Raw genomic sequence first — 27,135 nt, forward strand, 5'->3', positions numbered from 1 at the left:
CGAAAGCGTTGAAAGCGCCGAAGCAACTAACTGGGCCAAATTGTGCATTAAGTCACCAACTGTCAGAGCATACCAAATACGGCAAATATGTCTACGTCTACCAGGTGGTATCCCCCGCTCTCCCAGATCTCCCACCGATGGAGGAACTCCTCCAAGAATCTGGCACAGGCAAACCCAACACGTCCCAAGTGCCTTCATTGCATGCCAAGTGCGGCTACACTAACGGCGGTCCCCTCGAAATTGGGCCACTTGCTTATATAAAATATATATACAAAAAAATCATATTCAACCGGCAGTCTGCCAGCCCACAGTTAATGCTTAAGCCAAATCCGAATCCAGAGCCCAAGTTGAAGCCACTTCCCTTTCGTTGACATCGCGACGTGCGTGGAAATATGGTCAAGAAATTGCCGGCCAGGTAGTATACGCATATGCTTTGCATAAATTGATTGTGGATTTTTATTTTGGGCTCTTTGGTATTTGTATTGGTACATTGGTATTGTTATTGTTATTGCATTGGCGGCGGTGCGTTTTGGCCTGCCGCGCGATTTCTAGCCACAAAATTGGTCAATCGTTGCCGATACAAAATGGTATAAAATGCGGGGGCAGTGCATTCAATTAGCCACAAAGCGCTTCCCGTTCGTCAAGCACAGCACAGCACAGCTCCAGCAGCAGCACCCGGCAGCCGTTCCCAAGGATTCAGGATTATTTTTAAACCCCCTTTTAAAACTCAAGAAAAATGTGCGCGAAATTCGTTTGTGTTGTGCTGCTGGCCAGCCTCGTGTGCGGCTCTTTGGCCCTGCCCTCGCAGGACAGCGGTGAGCGTGACCTGGTCAATATGCTGAATCGCCTGGATAACGAGGAATCCGTGCCGCTCTTTGGCGGCCTGCGGATCGATCGATCGGAGACGGGTCGCAGCTTTGGGGCCGGCAAGGCCGTCGAGTCCTTTGAGGATCGCGCCGAGCGTTACCTGGAGACCCACGAGCTGAACCTCTCCTTCTCCGGCGATGAGCAGGAGGAGAACACCGAGAACGAGTACACCGGACGTGCCATGGAGGGTGAGTAATCCAATGGGATTGGGAAGAAAATAATTAAGTGACTTTTGGTACATTTGGAGTTGAAGCATAGTGTTAACATAAATGTTTTAAGTTCTTGGTCTCGACCTATTATATCTCGAATTTGGTTTAAATTGTCTTCTATTATTACTTCAAAGAAATAATTCAAGAACCTTAAATCGTAAACAACAAAAACATACAGCAGTTCAAACTTTATATTTAAAGTAACTTTCTTTTAATGTTCATTTCGAAATTATAACATTTCTAATTAGTAAAAGTTAATTTCCTGCTTAAAGTCCTACAATAACTAAACAACTACTTCTTGTTTATGCAATGGAAACTTGGTATTACTTTGTACAAAATGAACTTCTTTAATCAAAACAAGCTGCATACTTCGTGGCCTTCCCATAAAGTGAAAGCTTTCTCTTGCCTGTCAATCGCTGTATACTTTTTGGTATCTCACTTTATTTCACGCTTTCTCTTTACTTTGTTTTTCTGCTTAACATAAACAGAATCCCGCAGCAAGCGCATGAAGAAGATGCTCCTGCCCCTGCTGTTGGTCCTGAAGCTGAAGAAGGCCATCGTGGTCAAGGTTATGTTCACCATCATCAAGTTCATCTCGCTGAAGGCTCTGGCCATCTCCTTCCTGGCCCTCATTCTGGCTGGTGAGTAAAGCCTTAACATGGCTTTAAGAAATGGTGATATTAAGAGTAAACTCTTTGCAGGTGCCACCTTCTTCAAGGATCTGTTGGCCAAGAAGAAGGAACATATCACCACTGCCTACATCACCGGCAGCCCCCTGAATGCCGACATTGTGCACTCCGACTGGAGCCGTAATGGTCAGGCTGGTGCCGCCGATTTGGCCTACAATCATTATGGTCTGGCCCAGCCCTTCTAAGCTGGAACTCCCTCCCAAAAACGATCCATCCATCGCTCGCTATTCTAGCCTGAAACCCATCTCCTTGCTATATCTTACCCTACCAAAGCTTCACCTTCTGTCCTTAAACATCCTTCCTTCCTCCTCTATCCTCGTCATCTTTGTATCCTTTTCCCCTCTAAGACTCATCTGAAGAATGGCTTAATTCGTAGTCAGTAATTATTTAGTTACATTTAGTTAGTTAGCTGCGACATACCAAAAAAAAAGGAAAAAAGAAAATCACAAAAATAGAAAGAATATCACATCAAAACGGTCCACGACTCTTGGCTAGCTCAGGACAATGCTTAAAGGATACCTAAAGTCAATCATGATTGCGCCATATTTATTGCACATTTCCACAATCCACATATCTCTTGGCGGATGTAAATGTCACTCAGGTTCATCGAAAACAACGAAGATTATGCCTGCTCAAGAGCTTACTTACTAAGTATTTATTCTGATAACTTAAAGCAATTGAATAAAAAAATGATTCAACAAATGCAGAAACAAATCCGCCTCCCCCCATCTTCTTTTGCCTAAACGATTTAAGCTAAAAACCTAACAGGTATATCGGTGGGACTATAAATAGCTTCAAAGCGTTGAAGCAAAAAATTAGGGTCTCCCTGGTAGGTATGTAAAACATATTTTCCGACCTTTTTGCGTTTCTTGTGGGCCTTAAAAAAATGTGAGAAGTAGCCTGCAATGGTCACAGATATTCGACAGGGGCAAAGATTAATGGCCAACCGGCAACTTGATTTATTTTGACACAACTTCCGATTTTCACAACAAACTGAAATGAAAATGTCAAAGGAAAGTCAACAAGAAATACCGATTTTAAACAAAATGTAAATACCAAATTTTCACAGTGTCTTTCTAAGGTTTTTGCTTTTTTGAACACTTTTATTTGGGTTTCTTGCAAATCGAACCATATCTTAAGCTTAATTATATTAGCAAATTTAATTGGGAGGGCTTAGGCATATTAGCTTTCTTGGCGATAACTTCCTAATTGATTTTTAATCAATTGTCCCACTTGGAGATGGTATATAACCGCCCATCGACTGTCCAAAGATCAACAGATCGAAAGATGAACGTCTTAAGCAACAAACTCGTTGGGTGTCAGATTAAATTTGCCCTCATTGTTGGCCTTTTGGTGTCCTTGGCCTGGACTCTGCCAGTAGACGAGGAAAAAGCATCGCTTTCGGTCAAGGATGATGCTGTAAAAACTGAGGATTTAATCGAAACTGTGCCAGTTGTGGAAGAGGATTCTGTAAATGATGGACAGTTGCGTTTCCCTCCCTTTAATAATAATGGCACCGGTTTTTTCGAGAAATTTGGCGAGAAGTTTAGAAATAAGTGGAATTCACCAAAAACTACTACAACAACTACTACAACGACAACTACGACTACCACAACAAGGGCGCCCGCAGGAGTAAATGTATAAATATTATTGGAATTAGCCTGTTTATTTATTTTTATCAACAATGTAATATATTTACAAAAATGTTTAATAAAATTGTTAATGAAGTTTAATGCAATTAATTGAGATAAGAAATATCAATTAAACAGAATAAGTAATTGATTTTATAGCATATATTAATGCAAGAAATTTTAAATTTAATTACAATAAGGAAACCAATTATCTCGATTATAGAATATACTTAATTAATATTAGATTTAAACCTAATTATCCAAGAAGTACCAGTGTTAAACGCATATTTTCCGACCCTGAGAACTAACACTGGCTGGCTGACAAAAAGCGAAAATCAAAATCTGGCCAACAAATTGGTCATTAGCACTCCATGTAATCTGAATATAAAATAGGCTAGAGACACGGCGTGGAAAGATATATTACCTCATGGGCAAAATGAGCAAAGAAAGTAGCGAAACGAGGCTGGGGCAAGGCAGCAATGAAAATGTAGTAATAATTAACAATGAATTGTTAGTTAGTCTCAGTTAGGCAGGCAAAATGCTGTGTCTTAATTTATGGAGGTTCGAGGCACGCGACTCAGACTCTTATTCAGACTTGTACTCGTAATTACCTGGATGTCTTAGACCCTGAGAGTTTTCTGTTCATCTCTGCGGGGAACTCGGTGGCTGGAACCTTTTTGGTGACAGAATTAGCCAGTCCGTCTCGGTAGACTGGCCGCTGGCCGCAGAGGAAAGCGAAAGTGCCGCCCAGTTGGACGCAGCTGACTGACGCTGGGAAGAATTTCGACCACAAATCGTTTGGGTAATTAGAAAAGCACAAGAGTACAGAGCTGGGCTTTGGTGAAAGGGAAATGGGAAGGGAAATGCCACCGACAGAGGCCGTAGGTATAAAGGTAACGCCATAAAATCCAGACGTTGCAGTCACTCGAACAATACCCAAGGCAGTAGTTAGCGAAGATGTTGCTGATCAAGACCCTGGAATATCTATTTTATTTGGCACTATTTGCTTTCATGTGCAAATATGCCCAGGCAGCAAGTGTTGTCCAGTCAACGGAGGCAACTTCCGCTCCCACGGAAACCTTGAGGAAACCTCAAAAGTCAGAAACCCTGCTCAATGGCTGCGAAACATCTTCGTTTAGCTGGATGTGCCTCAAGATTGAGTTTGTCAAGATCATGGAAAAGCTGGCTGGACAAGAGGAACTCAATGTTTTACCCGGCGTTAGTGTGGTGAAGGATGAGAATGCCACCGAGCTGAAAACATCGGAATTAATGGCGGGTGTGTGATAGAAATTAATTAGATTTAAATTTAAAGTATTTAATTTGTTTTCTCAAATGATCCTTAAATTCACAGAAGTTGCACGAAGCTATCCCAGTGATCCCAGCACTCGCCTGAATGGTTATATTGTGGCCAAGTTGGAAAATCTTCTAAAGACACGCTTTTTGAGATTTCGCCTGCTGGATGACAAATCCCTGGTAGAAGGCCGAAAACACAAATTTGGCAAAAAAGGTGGTCTGGAGGCTCTGGTGGCAGCAGGAGTTATGATGAAGGGCATGCTCATGGCCATGGGATTCGGAGCCATTGCTTTGATGGCCGGCAAGGCTCTTATGACAGCTCTAATGGCCTTGACCCTTTCGGGAGTTCTGGGTCTCAAGAGTCTGGCCGGTGGCGGCGGAAAATCAACTACCTATGAGATCGTGGCCAAACCCATTTACACTTCCAGTCACTCGCATTCGGTGACCCACGAGGATGGAGGCCACGGACATAGTCCACATTTTGCCGCCGGCGGAGGTGGTGGCACTGCCAGTGGCTTTGGCTATGGCGGATATGCTCGGTCCATGAAAGTAGAGACATCGACTAACCAAATCTAATAATTCTAGACAACCACTTGTAATATTCTCTCATAATTTATGTATTTATTTTACCATAAGAATTACTATACAAACAAATACAGCATTAATATGATCAAGTCAATTGATTTAAAGCAATAGATTATGAATTATAACGAAATATGCAAATGGAAAATACTTTTAAGGAAGATATTTAATTTAGAGATTTACTGCTGGTCGAAAAGGTACTAAGTAACCATTTTATTTACTTTGTCAATTTCAGGCAGTCCCTTTTATTAACTACCTTATTTGCAAGGTAAGTTTTGCAAACATACTTAATGTGTAAATTAAACTGGCTTAGGAAGAACCTTGCCTTGAGAAATATAAAAAGTTTTCTCTTTCGTATATACAAGTTAGTTGTAAACTAAAGTTCTTCTGTTAAATTTCTCATTTTATATAGGCGAATATCTTCAAATAAGAAAGTTGACTAGTGTTAATAAGTTTCGTCTAAAAATTTTGCTAATTAAGTTAAAATTTCTGTGGTTGGACAGACGGACACACGGAATTTTCTACCAAAATAAGTTAATTCATTTCTCATATCTCTGACGCATAAGGTTTTGCTTGACTACCAAATCTTACTCTATGAAAACCAACTATACTATTATTAGAAATCAAATTTAGCTCTTTGAAAAAGTATTAATAAACTAAGAAAAAGCCAGATATTAAAAGAAAAGTTAGAAACAAATTTGGTCAATTAGCAAGCTTTATTTATCACTTGCCAACTTTCTAATTCGAAAAAATTCGTCTATATAAGACGGGAAATTTATTAGCAGACTTTAAGTTGATTTAAGATGACCATGAAGTCGATTTCCTATGGTAGGTTATAGGTTATGGTAATTTGTGTTAAATTATTCGCAAAAGTATTTCCATCTAAACAAATCATATTTAATTAAAAGTGACTAGAGACTGATCAATGCAATTTTTAATTTTAGCTTTACTAATATGCATCTCAAGCACATTGAGTCATGCGGAGATAAATCAAAACTCAGAAATAAGTGAAACATTTGATTCGACAGTGCCTATACCAATAAAACTCAACTATGGGAATCAAGAAATGTACTATAAAATTCGGCCTTCAACGGGCAAGCTGGAAGAGCAAATAGCTGTGACTAAGAAGATCCTTGATGACTCCAACTATGAAGATAACATAGAGATTCCCTCAAACTTCGGTCTCAAAAAGTTATGGGGAAAGTGGCGGCGAAAAAGAAAATCAACCCGAACACCAATAGTAGCCACAACAAAACCAGCTGACCCAGGCACCTCCACCGCTATACCGACCTCAATTGGAACTCCTTCAACTTCCACCGCTATTCCGACATCAACTGGTGTTCCAACAACATCTCCAGCTATTCCAATTTCAACAGAAAACACAACAATGACTCCTGTAACTCCAACAAAACCTGAAGAATCAACTTCACCTGCTATTCCGACTTCAGCACCGAACACATCAACAGCTGTTCCAACTTCAACAGGAACGCCAACAACATCTCCTGCGATTCCCTTATCCACAACGACAACACAACAGCCAACATCTCCAGCTATACCAACTTCCACAGAACAGCCAACAACATCTCCAGCTATACCAACGTCAACAGAACAGCCAACAACATCTCCAGCTATACCAACTTCAACAGAACAGCCAACAACATCTCCAGCTATACCAACTTCAACAGAGCCGCCAACAACATCTCCTGCGATACCTTCATCCACAACCACAACACAACAGCCAACAACATCTCCAGCTATACCAACTTCCACAGAACAGCCAACCACATCTCCAGCTATACCAACTTCAACAGAACAGCCAACAACATCTGCGATACCTTCATCCACAACCACAACACAACAGCCAACAACATCTCCAGCTATACCAACTTCCACAGAACAGCCAACCACATCTCCAGCTATACCAACTTCAACAGAACAGCCAACAACATCTCCAGCTATACCAACTTCAACAGAGCCGCCAACAACATCTCCTGCGATACCTTCTCACAACCACAACACAACAGCCAACAACATCTCCAGCTATACCAACTTCCACAGAACAGCCAACCACATCTCCAGCTATACCAACTTCAACAGAACAGCCAACAACATCTCCAGCTATACCAACTTCAACAGAACAGCCAACAACATCTCCAGCTATACCAACTTCAACAGAACAGCCAACAACATCTCCAGCTATACCAACTTCAACAGAGCCGCCAACAACATCTCCTGCGATACCTTCATCCACAACCACAACACAACAGCCAACATCTCCAGCTATACCAACTTCAACAGAACAGCCAACCACATCTCCAGCTATACCAACTTCAACAGAACAGCCAACCACATCTCCAGCTATACCAACTTCAACAGAACAGCCAACCACATCTCCAGCTATACCAACTTCAACAGAACAGCCAACAACATCTCCAGCTATACCAACTTCAACAGAGCCGCCAACAACATCTCCTGCGATACCTTCATCCACAACCACAACACAACAGCCAACAACATCTCCTGCGATACCTTCATCCACAACCACAACACAACAGCCAACAACATCTCCAGCTATACCAACTTCCACAGAACAGCCAACCACATCTCCAGCTATACCAACGTCAACAGAACAGCAAACAACATCTCCTGCGATACCTTCATCCACAACGACAACACAAGAACCATCAACATCTCCAGCTATACCGACTTCAACTGGAACTCCAACAACATCTCCAGCTATACCAACTATCAACAGAGCCGCCAACAACAACTCCTGCGATACCTTCACCACGAACCGCAACACACCACCAACAACATCTCCAGCTATACAATTTCCACAGAACAGTCTACCACATCTGCCAGCTATGCATGAATAATATAATAATGTCAAACCTCTTACCTAGTTAAAATTATTTATATCTTACTTATCTATATTTACTTGAAATTACTTTCCTTGTCTTTTCTATATGGCGGCTCTGCTCTTAATTAAGATTGAAAATCAAATTTAATTAGCATGCTATTAAGCATCGATTTTGCCAGTGACCTACTTATCGATTCTCCTCTTCCCTATCTGTATAAAAAGTTTACTCTACCGCTTAAAAACAATAGACTTGACCATGAAGATTATTTACTGCGGTAATTGTCTATACACAAATTGAGAACTCAAAGCAATATTTTTTCTGTCTGCAGTATTTATGGGTATAGGTAGCTTTACAATAATAAATATAATAAATTTTGTTTCGTAAATTTTCAAAAGATGACTAATGAAAATATACGATAATAAAAATGCAAAATATGAAATGTCACACACACATTATCAATTTTTAATTAAAACCTACGTCAACATAGAAGTTACTCACTTGTCAATTAGCAAATTTATTAAGAATCGATCGCAACCTACTTTCGAAAATACGCACGAGCTCGGGAATATAAAATGCGAAAATAAAGTCAAGAACTTTAGTACATAAATCAACGCCATGAAGACACTTCATAGTGGTATGTAGAACAATATTTTTGAGATAACATTTAAATTACAATTTGAAAATGTATACTTTAATTTAGCAGCAGTTTTGGGTCTCATTTTATGCCAGACCTCATTGGCATTTGGTCAAGTGGCTGTTCTTGAAGCCAGTGAAGATGACCCAAAAACACCACTGATTGTGCTATCAAATCCAATTAGTCAGTCAACGATTGAGGAGGCAGTAAAATCTGAAAAGGATGTTGAGACCACACTTATTCCAGAATTGGGAACTACTTATCCACCAGCAACCGATGCAACAGCAACCACAGAAAAGGTCATTAAGAAGAGACCGATGCCACCAAAGCAAAAACCATTTCTGAATCATGGCCAAAAGCAGGTGCTTCAATTGCAGGACCTATTGTCGTTACCTGGAAATTGGGACAGTTCTCCTATTGTTTCCAATAGTCCATTAACCGCCACCTCCACTGCCCCAATGTCTCCTGGTCAACCAATGTTCTACCCCATGCCCGTCTACATTCCCTACCCCATTCCCTTTGTGTTGTTAAACCAACCAATGCAGCTGATGAGTACTCCACTCAAGGACAATGTCCAAGATAAAATCGCAATGAGTTTCAATGAAATGATGACTGGAAATCTACTTAGGAGCTCTTTCCAACCAGATGCTGGCAATGAATGGCACAAGATAATTAAGAATCGGATAAAGCCAACCAACCAAAATGGCCAAAAAAAGTGGAGGGGGAAATGGCGAAAGACAACCACTACTACGACAACAACTACAACCAAACAGCCAGAAATCACAAAGCCAACAGAGCCGACAAGAATATTATTGGAGAGCAGTGACAATGAAGTAAAATCTAATGAAAAACATGTCAGTAATGAGACAACTGAAGCGACAAAGTAATAAATAAACAAAAATTTAAGAATTAAAAAGAACTTTGGAACACATATACATTGTGCTAAGTCGTTTTATTAATAAATTATATTAAATTATTAACTTCTAAACTCTTTCTGGTGTTAGATTTTCTAAGAAACTCTACCTTATAACCAGTTAATTAAAGTCAGCATACTTTTAGGCTGTTGGGGAAATGCTTACACCTTGGAGAGCTCACAACTCTCTCCACGACTTGTATCTGTGTGTGTGTGTGTTTGGAAAGATTAAACTCACCTACCAACACCCAAAGTTGGCCACATCTGCGCAGAGGCGGCACCTCCGATCAGTTCGTCTTACACACTCGCCGGTCTTCCACGTTTATCGCACCTCTCTGGCTGTTAACAACGGTAAAAAGTGAAAGATGTGATTTGGGGGATTCTTAAAATCAAATCTACCAAATTGTGAAAACAGAGAGCGAAAGTGACCAGCGGACAAATAACAAAATAAATAAAAAACAAAAAAAAGTGTCTTGCTAATTAGGCGTCACGCCACAACAACAAAACAACAACAGTGTTGCCTCAAAGAATTATGAGTCGTTGATGATTTGCGAGTGTTGTTCACTCAAGTGACTGTGAGTTAGTTTATGTTAATTGCAGGTGGAAACATTTCCATCTCCGATAGAGTAAGTAACGTCTTCGCAATGCAAATATTTGACCTAGATTATTTAGTGACTGACTGACTGACTGACCAACTGGCAAGCCGGTTGTCAGTTGCACTTATTAACCCGAAAAAAAACCGAATAATGGAAACCTGTTTTAAAAAGGGGGAAATGCAACGCGAGTGTCCATGTGCAGCTGGTAAAAGTGAAATTTCTGCGGTTTTATTTATTTTTAGCTTCACCAGAAAACCCATAAAGTTCTCAAAGATCCGAATCTGTTGAATTAATAGCGCATGCCAGATGGGAATCTCAACGCGCTCTAATACACATTAGAATCCCAATTAGTACTTGGTCTCGCGTGCTCACCGGCTGTTAATTCTTGGAGCAAGCAAAACACAGTCAGAATATTTTAAATGGTACACCAATTAAGAGCAGAGGAAAGTAAACAAATTGCTTGGGCTCGGCTTAAATTGCTTGCTTTTTTTCTCTCCATTCAAATGATCACACTTAATTGAAAATGAAACCTTTTAGCATTAAATGGAGGCGATAAACCGCAGAATGGTTTCGTCGTTTTTGTTTTTTTATTCCGGTCTCGGATTATTTTTATTCGCCATTTTATTGTGCCACTGTCGATAATTACATTCAATTGCTGCCAGTACCTGGCAGATCATAAAAAAAAGTTCGCTGAATCCGATCTATTTGGACTTAATAAGCCATTAGTGAGTCAAGTTGGTTAACCGCAACGAAAGTGAATTTGCTTTTTGTTCGACTTGCCCATGGATTTCTCTAGCGCAACGGGCAAATAGAAATGTTAGACGAAGTTAAAAAACTCTTTAAAATATTTGCACGCTAACTCAAATCGCACCACATTGGGCTGGCCAACTAAGATACAGGCACGCATAAAGTGAAATTAGTAATCTATTAGATACATTCACCATTCGTTCGACTGAGACTGAGACAGAAACCGAAAGTTATCCCCCCCGGGCAGATACAATTTGATACGATTAAATGAAAATGCAAAATGCTCGACACTTTACATAACCTGCCTGCCCTCGAATGCGATATTCGGATGCGTGTATCGTCTCTCTGCCAAGAAATTGTCACATAAAAATGCAATAAAATCTCCGAGGAAATGCTGTGACAGAAATAGCAGCGTACAGCGAAAGCTTGTTACCTTCCGAAACGTAATCTGCGCCGACTGTCAACCGAGAGTTGGCCATTTTCAAGTGCCATTAAGATAGATGTAATTGAATCATTATTAAAATAAAAAAAGAGAGCAGGAAGCATTCGAGTGAAAGCCAAAGCAATGACAGAACCGAAATCGTTGAGTCTTGCATAAGTCCCGAAATAATCTTTAAAAGTCATTAAATGCTTTGATAATTCAATATAAAATTAATATAAAATTTACCAAAGAACAAGTAAAATAACAAAAGAACTATATACATATTTAAGGCTCACTTGAAAATAATATTATGTGTACCTGTCTTTAATTCTGGTTTCTAAGCCGCTAACCCTTAAAGACCCCTAACGGTTGGTCTTGGGTCTTCGACTTGGCTTGAACTCGAAAAGAACTTACATCATATTAGCTCTTGTCTAGGGTGAGGAGCGAGTTCTTCAGCTCCAGCTGCTGCCTCCCAAAAAAACTTGATTTAGCTGTCCATTATTTTTATAGCAATTGTGTACTCACAACTTTATGGGTATTTCTTTTGGCATGACATAAGCCGCCATGGCACTTTAATAGAATGTCTTTAATGTGAAAAGCCATAACAACGCGACTTGTTACATCAAACATACTAATGTATGTCGTTTATGCACATTACGCATACGTACTGTATGCCGAGAGCAACTTAGTCGAAGCTCGTTAAAAAATAATAATCATAAGTCGTGATACAGTATGCAACTGTGTGTGCGTAATGTGGACTAATTGATTGCATTGGAAATATGATTATAAACGAACCAAAAGCATTTTGTGGAAAAGCTCTCATGTCTGGGCCCAAATTAGCAGGTTCTCAGACTTGTACCAATTAAATTTATAGCCAAGTAGTCACTGAAATAAGGTCATAGTGTGCGATTGATATCTTGATCACAGATAATGGCTACAAATATTACACGAAGCCCGTTCAATGGCTATGAAAACAACAAAAGAAGAATAGCATATGTCATAAGTGTGCCACCACCACAAACATCTTTTGTTGAAAGTGGTTCAAGTAATGGCGATTTTATTTGACAACTTGATTGCTTTCCTTTGTCACCAAGCACCGCTCTTTGATTCCGTTCTCAATTCAATCTTCTCGAATAAACGTTAACTTGGCTGCTCACTTTTTGTGGAAAAGTTATAAACATACATATATATTTATATAGATAGCTAGGTCAACAGTTGACCCATATTTCCCAATAAAAAACTGGTATGCCCAACATATTATGCCACTTAAACTGGTCGAAACTATGCAAGAAAGAAATATGTAAATATTGTTTAATGTGTGACAAAAAAGAAACAAGGAAAAAGTGCATTTCTAAGCCCCCAAGAAACTATAGAAAGTTTCAAGTCCTTTTAGTTAGTTATTATATAAGACATTAGATATTTCTAGTTATTTTACTATTCCAACTCTTTCCTATATCCCCGAAATATATTTATATTGCTTTAAGAATACGGCTACCTTCACCTTTCATAATTCTTGACTCGTTTTCTCTTTATTTTAAGTTGCCGCAACAATATATCGAACTCTGAAAAACCAATAAACATAAAAACACTTTATAGTAATGGGAAAACTTAAATACTAAATCCTGATCGGCTGCGAAAAGCGTCAACGCAGAGCGCAGAGAAACAACAAATACGCGGAAAATTAACGCCAAGACAGCAGACAAACTGCACTTGAAACAATCTAAAAGCTAACTGGAAAATGTATAAACAAACATAGAGGGGAAAGGGAGGTGCAGGGGCTGGCTAAACAACTTTCAGCCGCGGCAAAAAACTACAGTTAAGAAGAATATTTGCCAGAGCAACGTGCGAATGCAGAGGAAACCATCAGATACAAGATACAGCCGGTATTGCAGCGCAAAAAAAGTCAACGACAAACTGAACGAAACTGGCGAGAGGGAAAAGCCAGACAGAGAACGAGAAAGATACAGAGAGAGAGACAGAGAGAAAGAGAGAGAGACCGGTCCCGACCATGATCTTGGCCATCAGTTTCGGCCACAACACGCTCAGTTGTCCGCCAGTCGCGCACGCATGCGCACACGAAACGCGCTAACAGGAGATTTGCATATCCAACAGATACTAGATACTAGATTCGAGATACGCGAGAGACGGAATAAATACAAGTTACAAGATATGCGAGCTACAAACCGTTAGGCCGTAGGTGTGCCGCGATGAAGTAATTGGTAGCTATAAGCCAGATAACCAACTAACGCAAATAGAAAACGCGCTAAATGCGACAGCGAAATTCCAAACAAACGACTTCAAGGTAAACATGCGAAGAAAGTACTCAACAAAAAAAAAAGTAAACCAACAAAACTGAATTAAGACAGAAATCCATTAACAATCAATGGAATTGTGTTTGTGTGCTAAATAAATTGATTTGTCAATTGGCTTACGATTTCGCCAATAAAGCCGGTCATTGTGCCTGCCGCAGCTCAAAGTTCCTGAGCACGTAGCTAGGGCGAAACTGTCTATATAAATTGTTTGAGGAACACGTAAATTGCAGCCACAATTGCAGGTTGAAGGTGTGAATTGCCCGTCAGAGCAGTGCTAACTGCTAACTGCTAACTAAAGGAAGAAGTGAAAACGAGACCCGAAAACGAAACTGAAAACTGAAAACTGAAAACAGAAAATGCCCAAGACACACAGTGGTGATCTGCTCCGTAATTGGACCTCAGGTGAGAGCCGCAGGCCATGGACATCCTCTAGTAGAAATCGCACCTGCAATTGCAGCAGCAGCAATCCAAATCAGAGACGCTGCCTCCCATGGTCGAGCATGGTTGGATCAAATAAAACCAGCCTGCTGATTTTCCTTCTCTCAATCTGCCTAATAAACGCGGTCGCCAAGGCGGATGAGACATCTCGAAATGGTCGTCTTGGTCGTCATCATCTCTCCACCACACCGCTGAGTCGCCTGGAGACAACACAGCCTGCCGATGAGGTGACAGAGTCCGAAACGGAGTCCCCAACGACGGAACTACCGGCGGAAGAATGGCAACCAGTGTTGAATGCCACAGATCTGCCGGCAGTCAGGAAGCAGCTGGATAAGTTAGCTCCCACAGATTCCCTGCTTCTCCGTCTGGCCAGGAGATTTACCAGTGGCAACGAGCTCTGGGATGGACTCGTTCGGGATTGCTATCTCAAGCCGGACATCTCGTGCTTCCAAAAGAATGTGTTTAGCTATTTGGATGGTGCTCTGGATGTGCAGGATGTCAATGTGACACAGAGACTTAAGTTCTTTAAGAACCAAGTTCACTACGAGATCGAGAAGGAGAAGGGGGAGCACTCAGAGGCACGTGCTGGTAAGTGAGACTTTTTTAACTATCAAGATAGTTCTTATGAAGTGACATTACTTGCAACATATTCTGTAGTTCTCAAGACGTATTTCCCGCAATTATGCCTTCCCCTGACAGAGTCTTATGTAACAAACCCTATATTTGTTCGATTTTGTTTGTGCGATCAGTTTTCACATCTGTGAGTTGTCGGTATTTCATTCTTTTCTTCGCTTTGTTTACCTATACCTGAGCACGTTCACAACAAAAAAAAAAATAAATAAATGCCTCTGCCAGTTTCAGTAACTTTCACTTGCCGCATTTTGATTTGATTTTTTACGTATTTTAGCTGCGCCGGAGAGCAGTAAAATATCTGCTACGGCAACGATCTCTCGTTTATGTGAGTCACGGCGCTTTGACTGCGCTCAATTATGCGGTTTTTTACCTGGCCATCAGATGTTTTCTTTTGCCCACGGTAATCGCCACATTAACAACCATTCAGACAGACAAGACTTATGTAAGCGGAGATAGATTGCTTAGAAGTTTCTTAACAACGGAGAATTTAATGAAGTCATAAGCTAAAATGAAATGATAAATAAGCAGAAAAGTAAATATTGTACTTTGCAAATATTTTAAATACTTCATGATGGAAATTTCTATAACCCAATGATTTTCTTCAAAATAAATACATAAAATAATGATTCAGAAAGTTATTTTCATTGCACTGTATTTATTTATTTTCTATTTTGATATTATTCATAAAATTTAAAAGGCAATAAATGAGAAATCATCAACACTTTATGACATTCATTAAGTTATTTAACTATTATAAAAGAAATATAAATATATAACCTGAAGGCAGGAAAAACTCGCAAGCTAAAAAATACTTTTGTTACATCTTTGTAAATACTTAATTTTCCGGCTGTGACTGCCTTAAGACACATAAAAAATTTAATATCGGCAGAATATTTTCCAACCGGAAGCAACTCCCCCTGCAAAATTATTTATAGACACAAAAGAACAAACTAAACTCTCAGTTGCGCAAGAGATGCAGCATCCTGAGCGGGGGAAATCGCTAGAGACACTACTTTCATTAACCCAAAAGCGTCACTCTGTGCAGATTTAACCTCGTTTGCGTGCAACTTACTCTCTGTTTCTCCATTGCCAAGCAGCCAGTCCGGAAACACCGATCGAGGAAGTGACCAGCGCTCTATATGGCAAGAGCATCAAATTTGCCATGACCCACGATCTGGAGGTGGATTTGCCAGAGGTTATGTTCAACGGCGCCACATTTCGCATCTCGCCGCGAGCCATCGAGGGAAATGGAATCATTGCCAAGTTGGAGCTGATACCCAAACAGGTAGTCAAGGCCCGACTGGCTGGAGCGATAATCCAAAAGAAGATACGTAAGTAATACTCGCAATTTGTGTTCCTCCATCACGCAGCTAAAGATGCAGATGCAGATGCAAATGCAAATGCCGATGCCGATGCCGATGCAGATGCGATTCTGCTGCTGATGAAAGCGCTTTCACTCTTGCATCAAGAGTCTGATTCCGATTGCTACTTTCGTTTGTCCAGAAAAATTTCTACGCAGCAAACTGGTGTTGTCATTCCTTGCCTTGCTCCTCATCATCAAGATCATCAAGATCAAGCTATTCTGGCTCCTGCCGATCATCATTGGAGTTGGTGCCGCCAAGAAGCTGTTGCTGAAGTTCCTGCTATTCCTGTTCCCAGCGTTGTCGCATCTCTTCAAACTTTGCTCTTACTACCACCAGTCTTATCACGCACCACCCAAGTACCACCACCACCATCATCTCATCGATCATCATCATACGGTGAGTGCCAATTGGGGAAGATATTGCACAAATTGCCTTGTTTTCACAGAAATTCACTGCGTGAGTTGTTAAGTCGTTTTGCGGGCAATTTTCTCAACCATATAGCACACAATTTTGGTAGAAACTAACTAGTGTTTTAGCTTAAAATCAGTCCATATTCAAGGAACCTACGTTTTCTGAATTAATTCCGACCTAGTTTACATAAAACAACTGCTTTAAACTTTATAAAACACATATCAATCAATAATCAATTACATTTCCTTAAATCTTAGCAAAGAATAAGAGAAATGTATTATTGCTTAAAGAGAAAAATGCTTCAATGACACGAAAAATATGTGATTTAAAGGCAAAGACCATCTTGTGATACCGTCACTAACTGGTTTGGGTTAGGCCGATTATATTTTCTCACATCTTTGGCGTATTTTTGGAGAAATTTCATTAACAATCTGGAGATGTGATTCAGTTTTGTCTATACGCCTGCCGGTCGGAAGTTGTCTTTTGTTGTTGCGCGTTCTCTCTCATATCCATGCTCCCGGAAATTCAATTAGAAAAGTCTAGTAAAGACGCCTTCTTTACCGTCAGTTGAGAAGTATTTCCATTGCAGATTTCCCTTCCCTACTCTAAGCACGTGTCGCAGCGCCCTTGTCATCGAAATGAGGCTCACGCTGACACAGACAGCACCCAGCTTGACATATCGTCAAATGAAATCCTGTCGCTTGAATGGCGCCCCTTGGCAGGGATTATAAATGGCTGTAATAGCACAGGGAAAAATAAACTAAAAGTTATGATTTTATACTTTACTTGTAGTCTTAATCAAGGTAAAGCTATCTTTGGGTAAGGAAACATCCTACACAATAGTTAGAAGTCTTCCTTTGGAATACATTTCTTAATGTAAACCCTCATCTCTTAAGTTTTTCGAGTAAACTCAACTGAAAATCTATCCCATTTTCTCCCTGTGCATGACTTATTCTTACAAATACTTGTGTGCGAACGAGTGCACACGCGTAGATACTCGTATTTATGAGATATTTATGTTCGCATTCGAAAATGTCGCCAGGAATGCCATTGAACAGTGTCTAGGGCCTGGCATTTAGCCAAAAGCTGCCGTGGATAATCCGGGTAGCCATGTTTGCATATCGCATTCTTTTTAGCTGAACAGGATTTCCTTTTAAATTGATTCAATAAAAGTAGCCAATTTAGTAACTATAATTCTTTACAACTCTCTGTCTAAGAAGCTATAATTGAGTTTAGGACAACTATCGAAAGATATTTACAGGAGAAAGCTAGAGTCCATGGGGAATACGTGTCGTTAAACTCGTTCTTCAATGGAATATATGAATATCTTAACAGCGGATAGAGGAAAGCTTCACCGGATTCCAGCTGTAAAGTAATAAAAATGTGAGCAATCAATAGGGGAGCGCTTTATTGAATTCCATATGTGTATTGACACTCGGATGTCGCATTTTCTTGGCTATTCAATGTCTTTAAACTGTCTGCCGTTGCCATTGCCAATGCCATCCCTGGCTGCTTTTGCAGTCAGTGTAAATGAAATTAATTTGCAGACGGAAAGACTTCCCCATTCGAGAGCAAGAAACACGCACTTGACGTGTCACCTCTTTACTGGGGAAAAGTTTCTGCTGCTTCTGCTGCCGCACAGCATGAAATATGATTCCGATTCCGATTCCGAGCACAATAAACAGCACAAATAATAGAGCCAAGAGCATGAACCTAAAGCACCCAGCTAAGGCAATGACACAGTCCCATATCTTGGCATCTTATACTTTATTCACGGCTATTTGGCAGTCATTGAACTGAGTTAAGGGAGGGCCTTTCCACCCAGACAAAGTCGAGCACAGAATGCGTATTATTTGGTCGGTTCAAACATTGCCTATAAATAGCCTTTAAAGATGTCATGATGAGAGCTCTCGAAAGCGAAGCCCTCCAGAGCAGTACAAAAAAAAGTTTTGCTTCACTGCCGAGTTTATTAAATGTCAAGCAGAAATAAAGAAGCCTTGCAGCCTCGACTGCTCCATTACTTTTTCAATTTAGGTTTATCATAGCTCCACACTCGAAGAAATCCAGAAACTAGGGAGTGTTATTTACAAACTTGATTAAAATATCTATCTCAAACTTTAACAACATTTATTTTTTAGGTGGTTCCCACATGGCACAGTGGAGAGCATCACTCTGGTCCCGAGCTCATATACACACATCCACCAAAGGGACATCCATCTGCCTATCTCCATGGAGCTCCCGTACACGAGAGCTATGGTCCCGGGGGATTCGAGCACTTTGAGGGAGCCTGGGAGAACAGTGGTCCTGGATTGGGTTCCGAGTAAGTGGCGTCTATCTGCTTTTGCACCTCCTTAAGCTTTCTGTGTCCACTTTAACTCTCTGTGTATCTGTCTTGTCTCTAAATCACACTCATTACACTCACTCTCACACAAAACAATCGACTGGCCTCACTCTATAGATACATAGGCGATATAAATCGCGCTGCACAAATTGAGGATAATGCGCATTACTTTAAGCCCAATACGGCTAACGATGCCGGGGTATTGCATGCATGGGGCCTGGGCACCACCACACAGGTACAACAACAGCAGCAGCTTCAGCAGCAGCAGCAACAGCAACAGCAACAGCAACAGCATCAACATCAGCAGCAGCAGCAACAGCATCAACGATGGCCTGCCACCCAACAGGCCAGGCCACCAACAATTCAGCAAAAACATCATCAACAACAGCTAAAGCTACAGCTGCAACAGCAATTAGGTGCTCAGAAAGTACAGCCCTCTAGTCACAGTTTAAACCCATTTCAAAGTCAGGACAAACAAAGGTACATGCCACTTAAGGGCGCCCCCAAAAAACAAACAAAACAGTACACCTACGCACATGAAAACTCACTTGCACCGAGAAAAAGAACACAATCGCACAAACATAAATTAGGTCTCAACATAAGCTACTAACCCGATATTCCTTAAAGTCAGCCAGCTCTCCTCCTTAAATTTACATACGACTTCATTTGCTTCTGTTTACTTTCCACACACTCTGCACGAAAAGGAGGAAAATTCGTGTTTGCTACCTCTGAGATTTAACTTTTCATTACATTTCAATTAGAACTTGTTAAATGAATCACTAAAAGAAGCCTATAGATTAATTTTCCAAAGAGAACCTATCATGATCTTACTCACAACTGCTTCCTGCTATCTTGTACATTATTTAATAAACCACTTAAATGGTAATTGATTCCTTCCTGAACGCCTGCTGTTCTATTTTGCTTTCCCATTCCCAATGTCCTTGGTTGCCGGCGCATGCAAATGTAATTAAAAATCTTTAATGAAACCCAAACAACACAACGTCGAATGGTTATTTTTTCCCCAATTAAATGGAGAAGAGCGTAAAGGAAAATTAGATACACCGCCAAAAGTGTAACACCATTGTGGCAACGGAAGTTGACCCGCCTCACTCGAACCCGCATTCGATCCCAAATTTTTTTATTTTGATTTCTTTTCCAGCTCAAGGCCGGCACATACGCAGCATCATCCGGTGTTCGTGCCAGGACATCATCCGCCACAGAATGGGCCAGGACTCACGGCAGCGGCACAAATAGCCGCACAGTATGATCCCGCACGGAACAATCAGCAGCAGCAGCAGCAGCAGCAACACCAAACTTTGCAGGAGCCACAACTTTCGGTGCGTATCTAATTTCACTACATTACGTATACGCAGTGTGTTCAAACAGAATCCACGAATGTGCATGGTAATTGTAATCACAACCACATGCAAATAAACATGAAAATGAGTGAAATCAGATAGTCTACGCATAAAACCTGGCTAAATGTAGACAGACTGCACAATATTCTCTTTAAAAATTACAAGCAAAAGCAGAAAGTAAATCCTTTTTTGGGGAAAAGTGTCGGGTTTTTCAAAAGCACAGCAAATACAAGCATGTAATTAGAGGAAGAAATATTTGAAGGTAAGAGCAATTAGAAACAAATTAGAAATGTTTACAAAAAGGATTTCGAGGTTACTTTACAGAGAAATATTTCGCGGAAATATAAAGATTCATTTATTTTACTGGTAAATATTCAATTATCTTAAAAACCACTCACAACTATGACAGACTTTTTAATAAAATTCAAGCATTAACAAAGTACTTTCACGGAACATTAATTTGTATGGCAATGTCTCAGTTTGAGAGAGCTCATTTCCCGTGTAGGTCAATGGGCTGTCTCCACCCCCTATTTACGGCCATTTCCTCTCATCATTAGTGACACAGTGCTGAATGTTATTTGCAAATTGCACATTTGTACAAGCAGACACAACAGAAGCAATAATTTCCCCAAAACAAACAAATGTCTAGACCCGGCATATGGGGGACTGCATTTATTGACACTTTCCTCCAAGTGCAGACAGATGCTTTTGCCATATTCTTTTCTCTTTTTCCGTTTAACGACAATGTTTAAATTGCAGGACTTTTCAAGGTGTATTGCTTGGCAAACATGAATTTTGCACAAACCAACTATATATGTATATGACTCTAAGCCAGACTCAACGATAGTTTTCACTTTCAAGTGCGGACATGTGGGCTGTGCTTTCGGGCATAGTAAGCCATAATTAAATTGCACTTTGCCATTGCAGTGCCCGGTGAGTGACAGCACAATCCGTAGGCTTTTTGCGAAACCTGACTCACCGCTGTTCACCTTAATTAAATGAGCACAACACACAGAATATGATGGGAAGTAGCTGTCGGGAAAGTCTGCTGGCTGGCTGCCGGCTCTCTAAATTAAGTTGACTGTCCACAACAGAAGGTGTGCAACATGTACAAACTTTGCCCTTTGCCCTCTCACAAAGAAGTTGTTAAAATTGTGTCAAAAACATTAACGCCTACAGATATATATTTTTAATTTAATTGTTACAATTTAATTTCCAAAGAAAAGTGTACAATGTGATAGAGGTGGGTGCTGTATAATTCAATTTGAAACTAGTATCTAACTAAAAGGAACCCCGGATTAGATTACTCACTCACTAAATTTACATGTTTACCCTTTTCCTCTACTCTACAGCCTGAACTGGCCGCTCAGCTAAAGGAGGCCATTCGGATTCAGGCCGAACAGCGCCTAATCCAGCAGCAGCAAAAGATACTGGAGCATCAGCCATTTGTGCAGGATGGACAGGTTTGCCCATCTCATAATCCCATCCCATAATCTCCTTTCGTTGTGAATAAATTGTTTTATCCGTTTTATGCGTTTTGCAGCCACTATATCCGCTCAACTATGATCCCTTCTACAGTCCCATTCTGCTGAAAATAGACAAGATTGTAGAGCAGCTGGGCGTAAAGAATGACCTGTGCAAGGAGCGTATTGTTTGCAGCATGTACAAGGATCCAGCCACCTATAGTCCGCACAGCAATTTTGTTTCTGCCGAACTAAGTCGGTAAGTTTTAATTGGAAATTTCCTAAGAGTGAGTCCAAAAAATTGAGAAAAGAACATAGATAGATAGAATATAGTCACTACAAAATAGGATCAATTCTAGAACTTAATTGGAATGTCGGAACACGGAATGTATGTATAAATAGTTGGTACGTTTGAATGAAATCCTACTATTATAGTTTCTAGAAAAAGTCACTACAAAATAGGATCAATTCTAGGGAGAACAATAGAACTTAATTGTAATGGAGTTTTGGAATAGGTTCTTTTATAGAGAGATTAATAAGAATTGATGGGAATGTCTTGCCAGGAAATGTAAAAAATAATTGGTACGTCTGAATGAAATCAAAAAGCTTGTCCTAGTCTGATAGTTTCTAGAAACAATCATTTTAGAATAGTTTCTTTTAATAGGACTTTATGGAAAGTTTCCTCCCAGGTACTGCAAAAAATAGGGCAATGAAAATAGTTAATAAATTCAAAGCTAATCGAAAAGCGCACACTACTCCGACAGTTTCCAGGATCAACCACTTCTGAATAGGTTTTATTACAGTGACTTGGCTACAACGACTTAATTGACAATTTAAATCACTAATTAATATTTGTTTTGGAGGTCGTCATAGACGACTTTTGTTATTTGTATACAACATTTTTTCACAACAACTTAAAGGCTTTAAATGTCATAAACTAGGACGTGTCATTAGTCATAAAAATGTGTTATTTTTTGCTCTAAATGCTGCTCCCTGGCCATGGCAAATTGTGATGTCAACGCTGTCAAAGCTTAGATTCATTTTTCAGCTCTCGCCATAAAGCTAAAAACCTTTAATGTCTCAAGGGGTCTCCCGTTTTCCGTCATCGCCTTTCAATTGATAGGCAAAAGCGTGAAAAGAAAGTGGAACTTGGAGCTGTCTAAACGCAGTTTGTCATTGCAAGTTCGTTGCTGTCGGATCGCGTCGACTAATTGAACTGCACACTGCAGCACACGGGGCAGCCAAGTGGAACTCCCTGCCACACATGCCACATGCTGTATGCCACATGCTGCATGCCAGCTTGCGCCATCATCATCTGCAGAAGGTTCCACCCACATCGGTCACTCTGGGACGCACTCAAGCATGTCACAGACCAGATAAACTCACATTTCGTATTCATCATATTTCCTACGCCTCATTATCTTTTGAGGCAGCATGCCTAGGTTTTTTATTTAATTTTTCTTTTATTTCCATCATTTTTTTTTTTTTTTGCGCCCTGACAACAATGAGTGCCAAACTGGCCGACTTCTCGCTGTCTGGCAAAGATAACTGCTTTGACAAAATTGTGAGTGACGTCCAGGAAAAGTCAGGAAAAGCCCTTGTGCTGTTCCTACCAATATTCTATGATTTATGAGTTCGTGTGCCCGTGACATTATTAATTGAGTGGCCCAAAAGTATATGCTTAATTGCCTTATCGGAGAGCCAATGGCAAAAAAGGCTTGAAGCTCAGGTTTTCGGTCATTTTAAGTTGAAAATTAATTAAAATAAATGGGCCTAATGAAAGGCAGGCAGAGTTTTGTTCATAGTTAGTATACGCGTGCCTGCCCTTAAATTCATTCATAATTATTTGATGAGAATACATTTGTGTTTCTGTCAGTTCAATTTTAATTGATAAAGGTACAAGTTTTAACATAAAAATTTGCTTGTTTGATTAAATATTAATTTCGGTTTATTTTTTTTAAGTGAAAACTGTACAAGGAACTGAATAGTGGTTGGTTTGTCAGATTGTTAGATTGTTTTTTACTTAATTAAGCTATTCCATTATATAAGAACAAGATTTTACTTGAATGTTGCGCTAACGAAATAATAATTATGAACATTAAATCGCATACAACATTTTCCTGCATCAGGTCACGTCCTTTCATTTCATTTTCTCCAACAAGCACTCCTTTTCAGGGAGCGGGGAGAAAAAACATAGAAAATCAGTTTGACCTTGGCTTATGTGGGTGGCATTTCCCGCCCACTCACTAGTCACATGAAATCCATTAGCAGCACTCCGCCCCCCAGAATCAATTGCTTCAGACGCCTTCAATTTAAGCCAGAATAGCTGAGTAGGCCGGAAGGCGGATTTCATATTCCACTTGAAATAAAATACTTGTACTCGTACTTATCTATTCATTTGATCATAAAATATCAATAGATTGTGGAGGAGTATATGTGTAGATTTAAATAGAAGTTGTTTTTAGTAATTCCCATATAAATACTCTATTATAATAGTTAGATTTTCCCCCAGTGTGTGAGTTTTTCGAAGGCACACAAAGGGCGTGTGCTGTTGGAACACATATAAAAAAGGCGTAGCGATTCGACCTGCTTTCATGGAAACTTCAGAGGCAAAGTTAATTAGTCGACTTCCTAACATCCAGCAAAAAAGGCCTGCCGAACTAACTAACTACCTAACAAAATAAAAAGGAAATATTAACAGAATATCATCTGCTCACGACAAAAAAATATAAAGAACAAACACATTTAATTAAATAAAAACGATTTTATGATAAAGTTTTTCATTTTGTATCTATTGCAGCGACACCAGCGAACTGGAGCCCGTAACGCATGCGAATGAGGCAGTGCGTCGTTTCTACCGGCTAATTCAGGCTGCTCGAGATGGCCAGGATCAAAAGGATTGCCAGAGCCTGTATCCACAGTGCAATATGCCGGCCAAATGAGCCGAAGGGAGTCTGCAAGTTGAGCAGTCACTTTGAAGTCAACTTTTTTCCTTGTTAAAAGAAAAAAAACAAAACAAAAAAGAAAAAAACCCGAACTGTAAATAGGATAATAATCGTACTTTAAGCATAATTTATTTGTTAAACTCGTATTTATTTATTTATTGTAGTCTAATGGTTTTCCTAGTTGCTATTAATTAAGGCACATCTGTTATTCGACCGCTGAATTAATATTTATTCTGATTTTGTTGATGATTACCTACAAAATGGTTCATTATTTATTATAATTGGCTGCGGTCAAAACACTTTTTAAATTTCTCACCCACAACGACCACACACACACATGTAGAATTCTCTTTAAAAAAAAAAAATCAAAAAACAAAAATAATGAAATCAGAATATTTTTTAATTTTCGACCAAACGGATGAGTCTGCAAATTCAATTAGTCAATACGCAAAAATTGTTAAAAGAGTACATACAGAGGAAAATAAATTAAAATTGTGTTAAATGTGTATCAAGTTGAATTTTCAAGGCAATGCAAATGGGAAATAAATAATATTTCATAAGAATTCTGGCATTATTAACACTCGTATGGAGCAAGCACATGAAAAGTCAGCCAATACAATTAAACAAAGGCCAACAATTCAAGCATTATTTATCTTTCAATTTCGGGGAAATTCAGAAAAATATCACAAAAACTATCAAAGCTGTTAAAAATGTTAAAGTCTTAAACAGCCAAGCAAGCATTCATTTTGAAATTAGAGGTCTAATAAATTCAATTTAAATTCTTATTCTATTTTATGTTACTTTAAAGATCCTTTACAATACAATTTAAAAGGCAAAATGGTTGTGGAACCTTAGCCAAATTAAGCACATATATATATTCCTTCTTCATTCTTGATTTCTCGAAATCCCTGCTATTGAATCAATGCTGTATTAATTCTGGTATTCCTCCCTAAATATTCCAGGAAGTCTGAGCAAACCCACATGCTGTGAAATCATTCACACAGACCAATAGGCTCTCTAATAACACATTTTCTTTGCATAAATCAAGGCGTTTTTGGGCCCAGCAGGAATGGCGAAGCCAATATGTAGGCCTAATTGTCGCCGGCAAACAGTCGAAATGGAAATGGAAACTCGTTTACATAAATATATATTTATTTGGCCGCACTTTGATGTCTCCATGTTCGAGCACGAACTCATCTGAAATTAATATTTATGTAAATTCCAGTCGCAATTAACACGCAAATGGCAAAGCTTTCACTTTTCTTTCAGTACACAAAATAAGAAATTCCTTATTGCCCAAACACAAAACAAAGGCAAAAAAATTACAACAAAGAGCGGAAGTATAAATAAGACATTAGGGATTCGTGGGCCCGCTGTCTCGGCCCAACCAACTGCACTGACATCAAAACACCGATTGCCAAATTGGCAGCTCATTAAATGCCAAAGCAGTGCGAGTACTTCAAGAAATGTCAGCGTCACGAACGTTTCCCCTGATACTCCTCTCAGTCCCTTTCCTGCCCCTATGTTTATAACTTTTGGCCTATGAAAATATTTCCGCTAAAGAGAAAAACATTTTTTAAGAAATACTCACCCGCTTCAGCCTCACAGCTGTTAATTAATTCCAATGCTATAAGTATTGATTTTATATAATTCGGAGAATTCTTCGACTCCTCCTTGGACAGTGTCAGGCTGCTGGAAGAACAAGAGTTAATTGAGACAGGTAATTAATAAAATGGGAATCGGAAATGAATCTATAGGATACATTTGCTTTCCCTTAATTGCACTTAACATATGGAGTCTTTCTGCTGGACTTATGCATATACAATATATGGGAAACTTTTGTATGCCTTATTAAAAAAAAGATTGATATTTGGGAATAATAATAACAGATTATAATTGAATAAAATATAGTTATATTTTTTCAAATGTTCCTATATTTAAATTTTTATAAATATTTGTTAGAATACACAGAATGAAGGCACAGAATACACAGTCTTTTAAATAACTATATTCAATATACAATATATAAATATAATATTCAAGATGTTTAAACAAATCTTTTTTAACGATTTCTATATAACGTAAAAATTAAATATTTTAATGTTATAAGTTACAGTTCTTAAATAAACAAATAAATCGACCTTTTCATGGCTCCATTTCCTTTAACTTGTTTATTTTAGTTAAATATTAGTTATTTAGTAATGTAAATTATTACATATAATAATAAATTTAAAGTTCCAATCGTTTCCAGAGGGCTTTTATTTGAATTATTTTGCTAATGAATAATGGAAACTAAAGGATACTTCAAGTATACTCGTAAACTAGTCGTTTCACTGTGTGTTCAATGGGTTGAACGAAGCTTTCAAAAACTCGTAAAATACTCACATTGGTGACCATTCATTTATATACTTAAATCTCAGGAACTAT

The 27,135-nt window shown here is 39.3% G+C and overlaps 6 protein-coding genes across 7 annotated transcripts; all 6 read left to right on the forward strand.

The window, feature by feature from the left end:
- The first annotated feature begins 415 nt into the window (after positions 1 to 415).
- Osi15 (DUF1676 domain-containing protein Osi15) lies at positions 416 to 2,479 on the forward strand. The gene is made up of 3 exons (XM_020943075.2): positions 416 to 1,055; positions 1,565 to 1,717; positions 1,778 to 2,479. Exons 1-3 carry the CDS (start codon positions 737 to 739, stop codon positions 1,948 to 1,950), a joined length of 645 nt encoding a protein of 214 aa, XP_020798734.1. The 5' UTR covers positions 416 to 736; the 3' UTR covers positions 1,951 to 2,479.
- Positions 2,480 to 3,052: 573 nt separating this feature from the next.
- Positions 3,053 to 3,409, forward strand: LOC147645032 (uncharacterized). The gene has a single exon (XM_086832029.1). It carries the CDS (start codon positions 3,053 to 3,055, stop codon positions 3,407 to 3,409), a length of 357 nt encoding a protein of 118 aa, XP_086688155.1.
- A 944-nt stretch (positions 3,410 to 4,353) lies between these two features.
- Osi16 (DUF1676 domain-containing protein Osi16) lies at positions 4,354 to 5,265 on the forward strand. The gene is made up of 2 exons (XM_020943091.2): positions 4,354 to 4,672; positions 4,748 to 5,265. The coding sequence occupies exons 1-2, from the start codon at positions 4,354 to 4,356 to the stop codon at positions 5,263 to 5,265; spliced, it is 837 nt and encodes a 278-aa protein (XP_020798750.2).
- An 809-nt stretch (positions 5,266 to 6,074) lies between these two features.
- LOC147645033 (uncharacterized) lies at positions 6,075 to 8,147 on the forward strand. The gene is given in 3 exon segments (XM_086832034.1): positions 6,075 to 6,099; positions 6,216 to 7,275; positions 7,277 to 8,147. Coding segments are annotated over 3 exon segments (1,956 nt in total).
- Positions 8,148 to 8,623: 476 nt separating this feature from the next.
- On the forward strand, positions 8,624 to 9,653 carry LOC110176584 (uncharacterized). Its single transcript, XM_020942999.2, has 2 exons — positions 8,624 to 8,766; positions 8,833 to 9,653. The coding sequence occupies exons 1-2, from the start codon at positions 8,748 to 8,750 to the stop codon at positions 9,651 to 9,653; spliced, it is 840 nt and encodes a 279-aa protein (XP_020798658.2). The 5' UTR covers positions 8,624 to 8,747.
- Positions 9,654 to 9,968: 315 nt separating this feature from the next.
- Osi17 (DUF1676 domain-containing protein Osi17) lies at positions 9,969 to 25,214 on the forward strand. Of its 2 annotated transcripts, XM_086832589.1 has the most exons (10): positions 9,992 to 10,305; positions 12,983 to 14,781; positions 15,924 to 16,157; positions 16,330 to 16,586; positions 18,740 to 18,921; positions 19,060 to 19,422; positions 20,102 to 20,279; positions 21,653 to 21,763; positions 21,844 to 22,022; positions 24,564 to 25,214. In XM_086832589.1, exons 2-10 carry the CDS (start codon positions 14,112 to 14,114, stop codon positions 24,703 to 24,705), a joined length of 2,316 nt encoding a protein of 771 aa, XP_086688715.1. In that variant the 5' UTR covers positions 9,992 to 10,305; positions 12,983 to 14,111; the 3' UTR covers positions 24,706 to 25,214. The 2 variants fall into 2 exon arrangements, with proteins under 2 accessions (XP_086688712.1, XP_086688715.1); XM_086832586.1 differs by lacking the exon at positions 19,060 to 19,422 and having other exon boundaries at positions 9,969 to 10,305.
- The last annotated feature ends 1,921 nt before the right edge of the window (positions 25,215 to 27,135 follow it).

Source organism: Drosophila serrata, unplaced genomic scaffold (genome assembly GCF_035046125.1).
Source record: "Drosophila serrata isolate PLE 108 unplaced genomic scaffold, ASM3504612v1 contig_30, whole genome shotgun sequence".
In the NCBI taxonomy this organism is placed as follows: domain Eukaryota; kingdom Metazoa; phylum Arthropoda; class Insecta; order Diptera; family Drosophilidae; genus Drosophila; species Drosophila serrata.

Bases quoted from the DNA above. Each gene is read 5' to 3' on its own strand.
- Osi15 (XM_020943075.2), top strand. From the start codon at position 737: ATGTGCGCGAAATTCGTTTGTGTTGTGCTGCTGGCCAGCCTCGTGTGC. The intron at 1,056-1,564 runs GTGAGTAATCCA...TAACATAAACAG, and splicing joins CACCGGACGTGCCATGGAGG to AATCCCGCAGCAAGCGCATG. The intron at 1,718-1,777 runs GTGAGTAAAGCC...AACTCTTTGCAG, and splicing joins CCTGGCCCTCATTCTGGCTG to GTGCCACCTTCTTCAAGGAT.
- LOC147645032 (XM_086832029.1), top strand. From the start codon at position 3,053: ATGAACGTCTTAAGCAACAAACTCGTTGGGTGTCAGATTAAATTTGCC.
- Osi16 (XM_020943091.2), top strand. From the start codon at position 4,354: ATGTTGCTGATCAAGACCCTGGAATATCTATTTTATTTGGCACTATTT. The intron at 4,673-4,747 runs GTGTGTGATAGA...TTAAATTCACAG, and splicing joins AACATCGGAATTAATGGCGG to AAGTTGCACGAAGCTATCCC.
- Osi17 (XM_086832589.1), top strand. From the start codon at position 14,112: ATGCCCAAGACACACAGTGGTGATCTGCTCCGTAATTGGACCTCAGGT. The intron at 14,782-15,923 runs GTAAGTGAGACT...ATTGCCAAGCAG, and splicing joins GCACTCAGAGGCACGTGCTG to CCAGTCCGGAAACACCGATC. The intron at 21,764-21,843 runs GTTTGCCCATCT...TGCGTTTTGCAG, and splicing joins CATTTGTGCAGGATGGACAG to CCACTATATCCGCTCAACTA.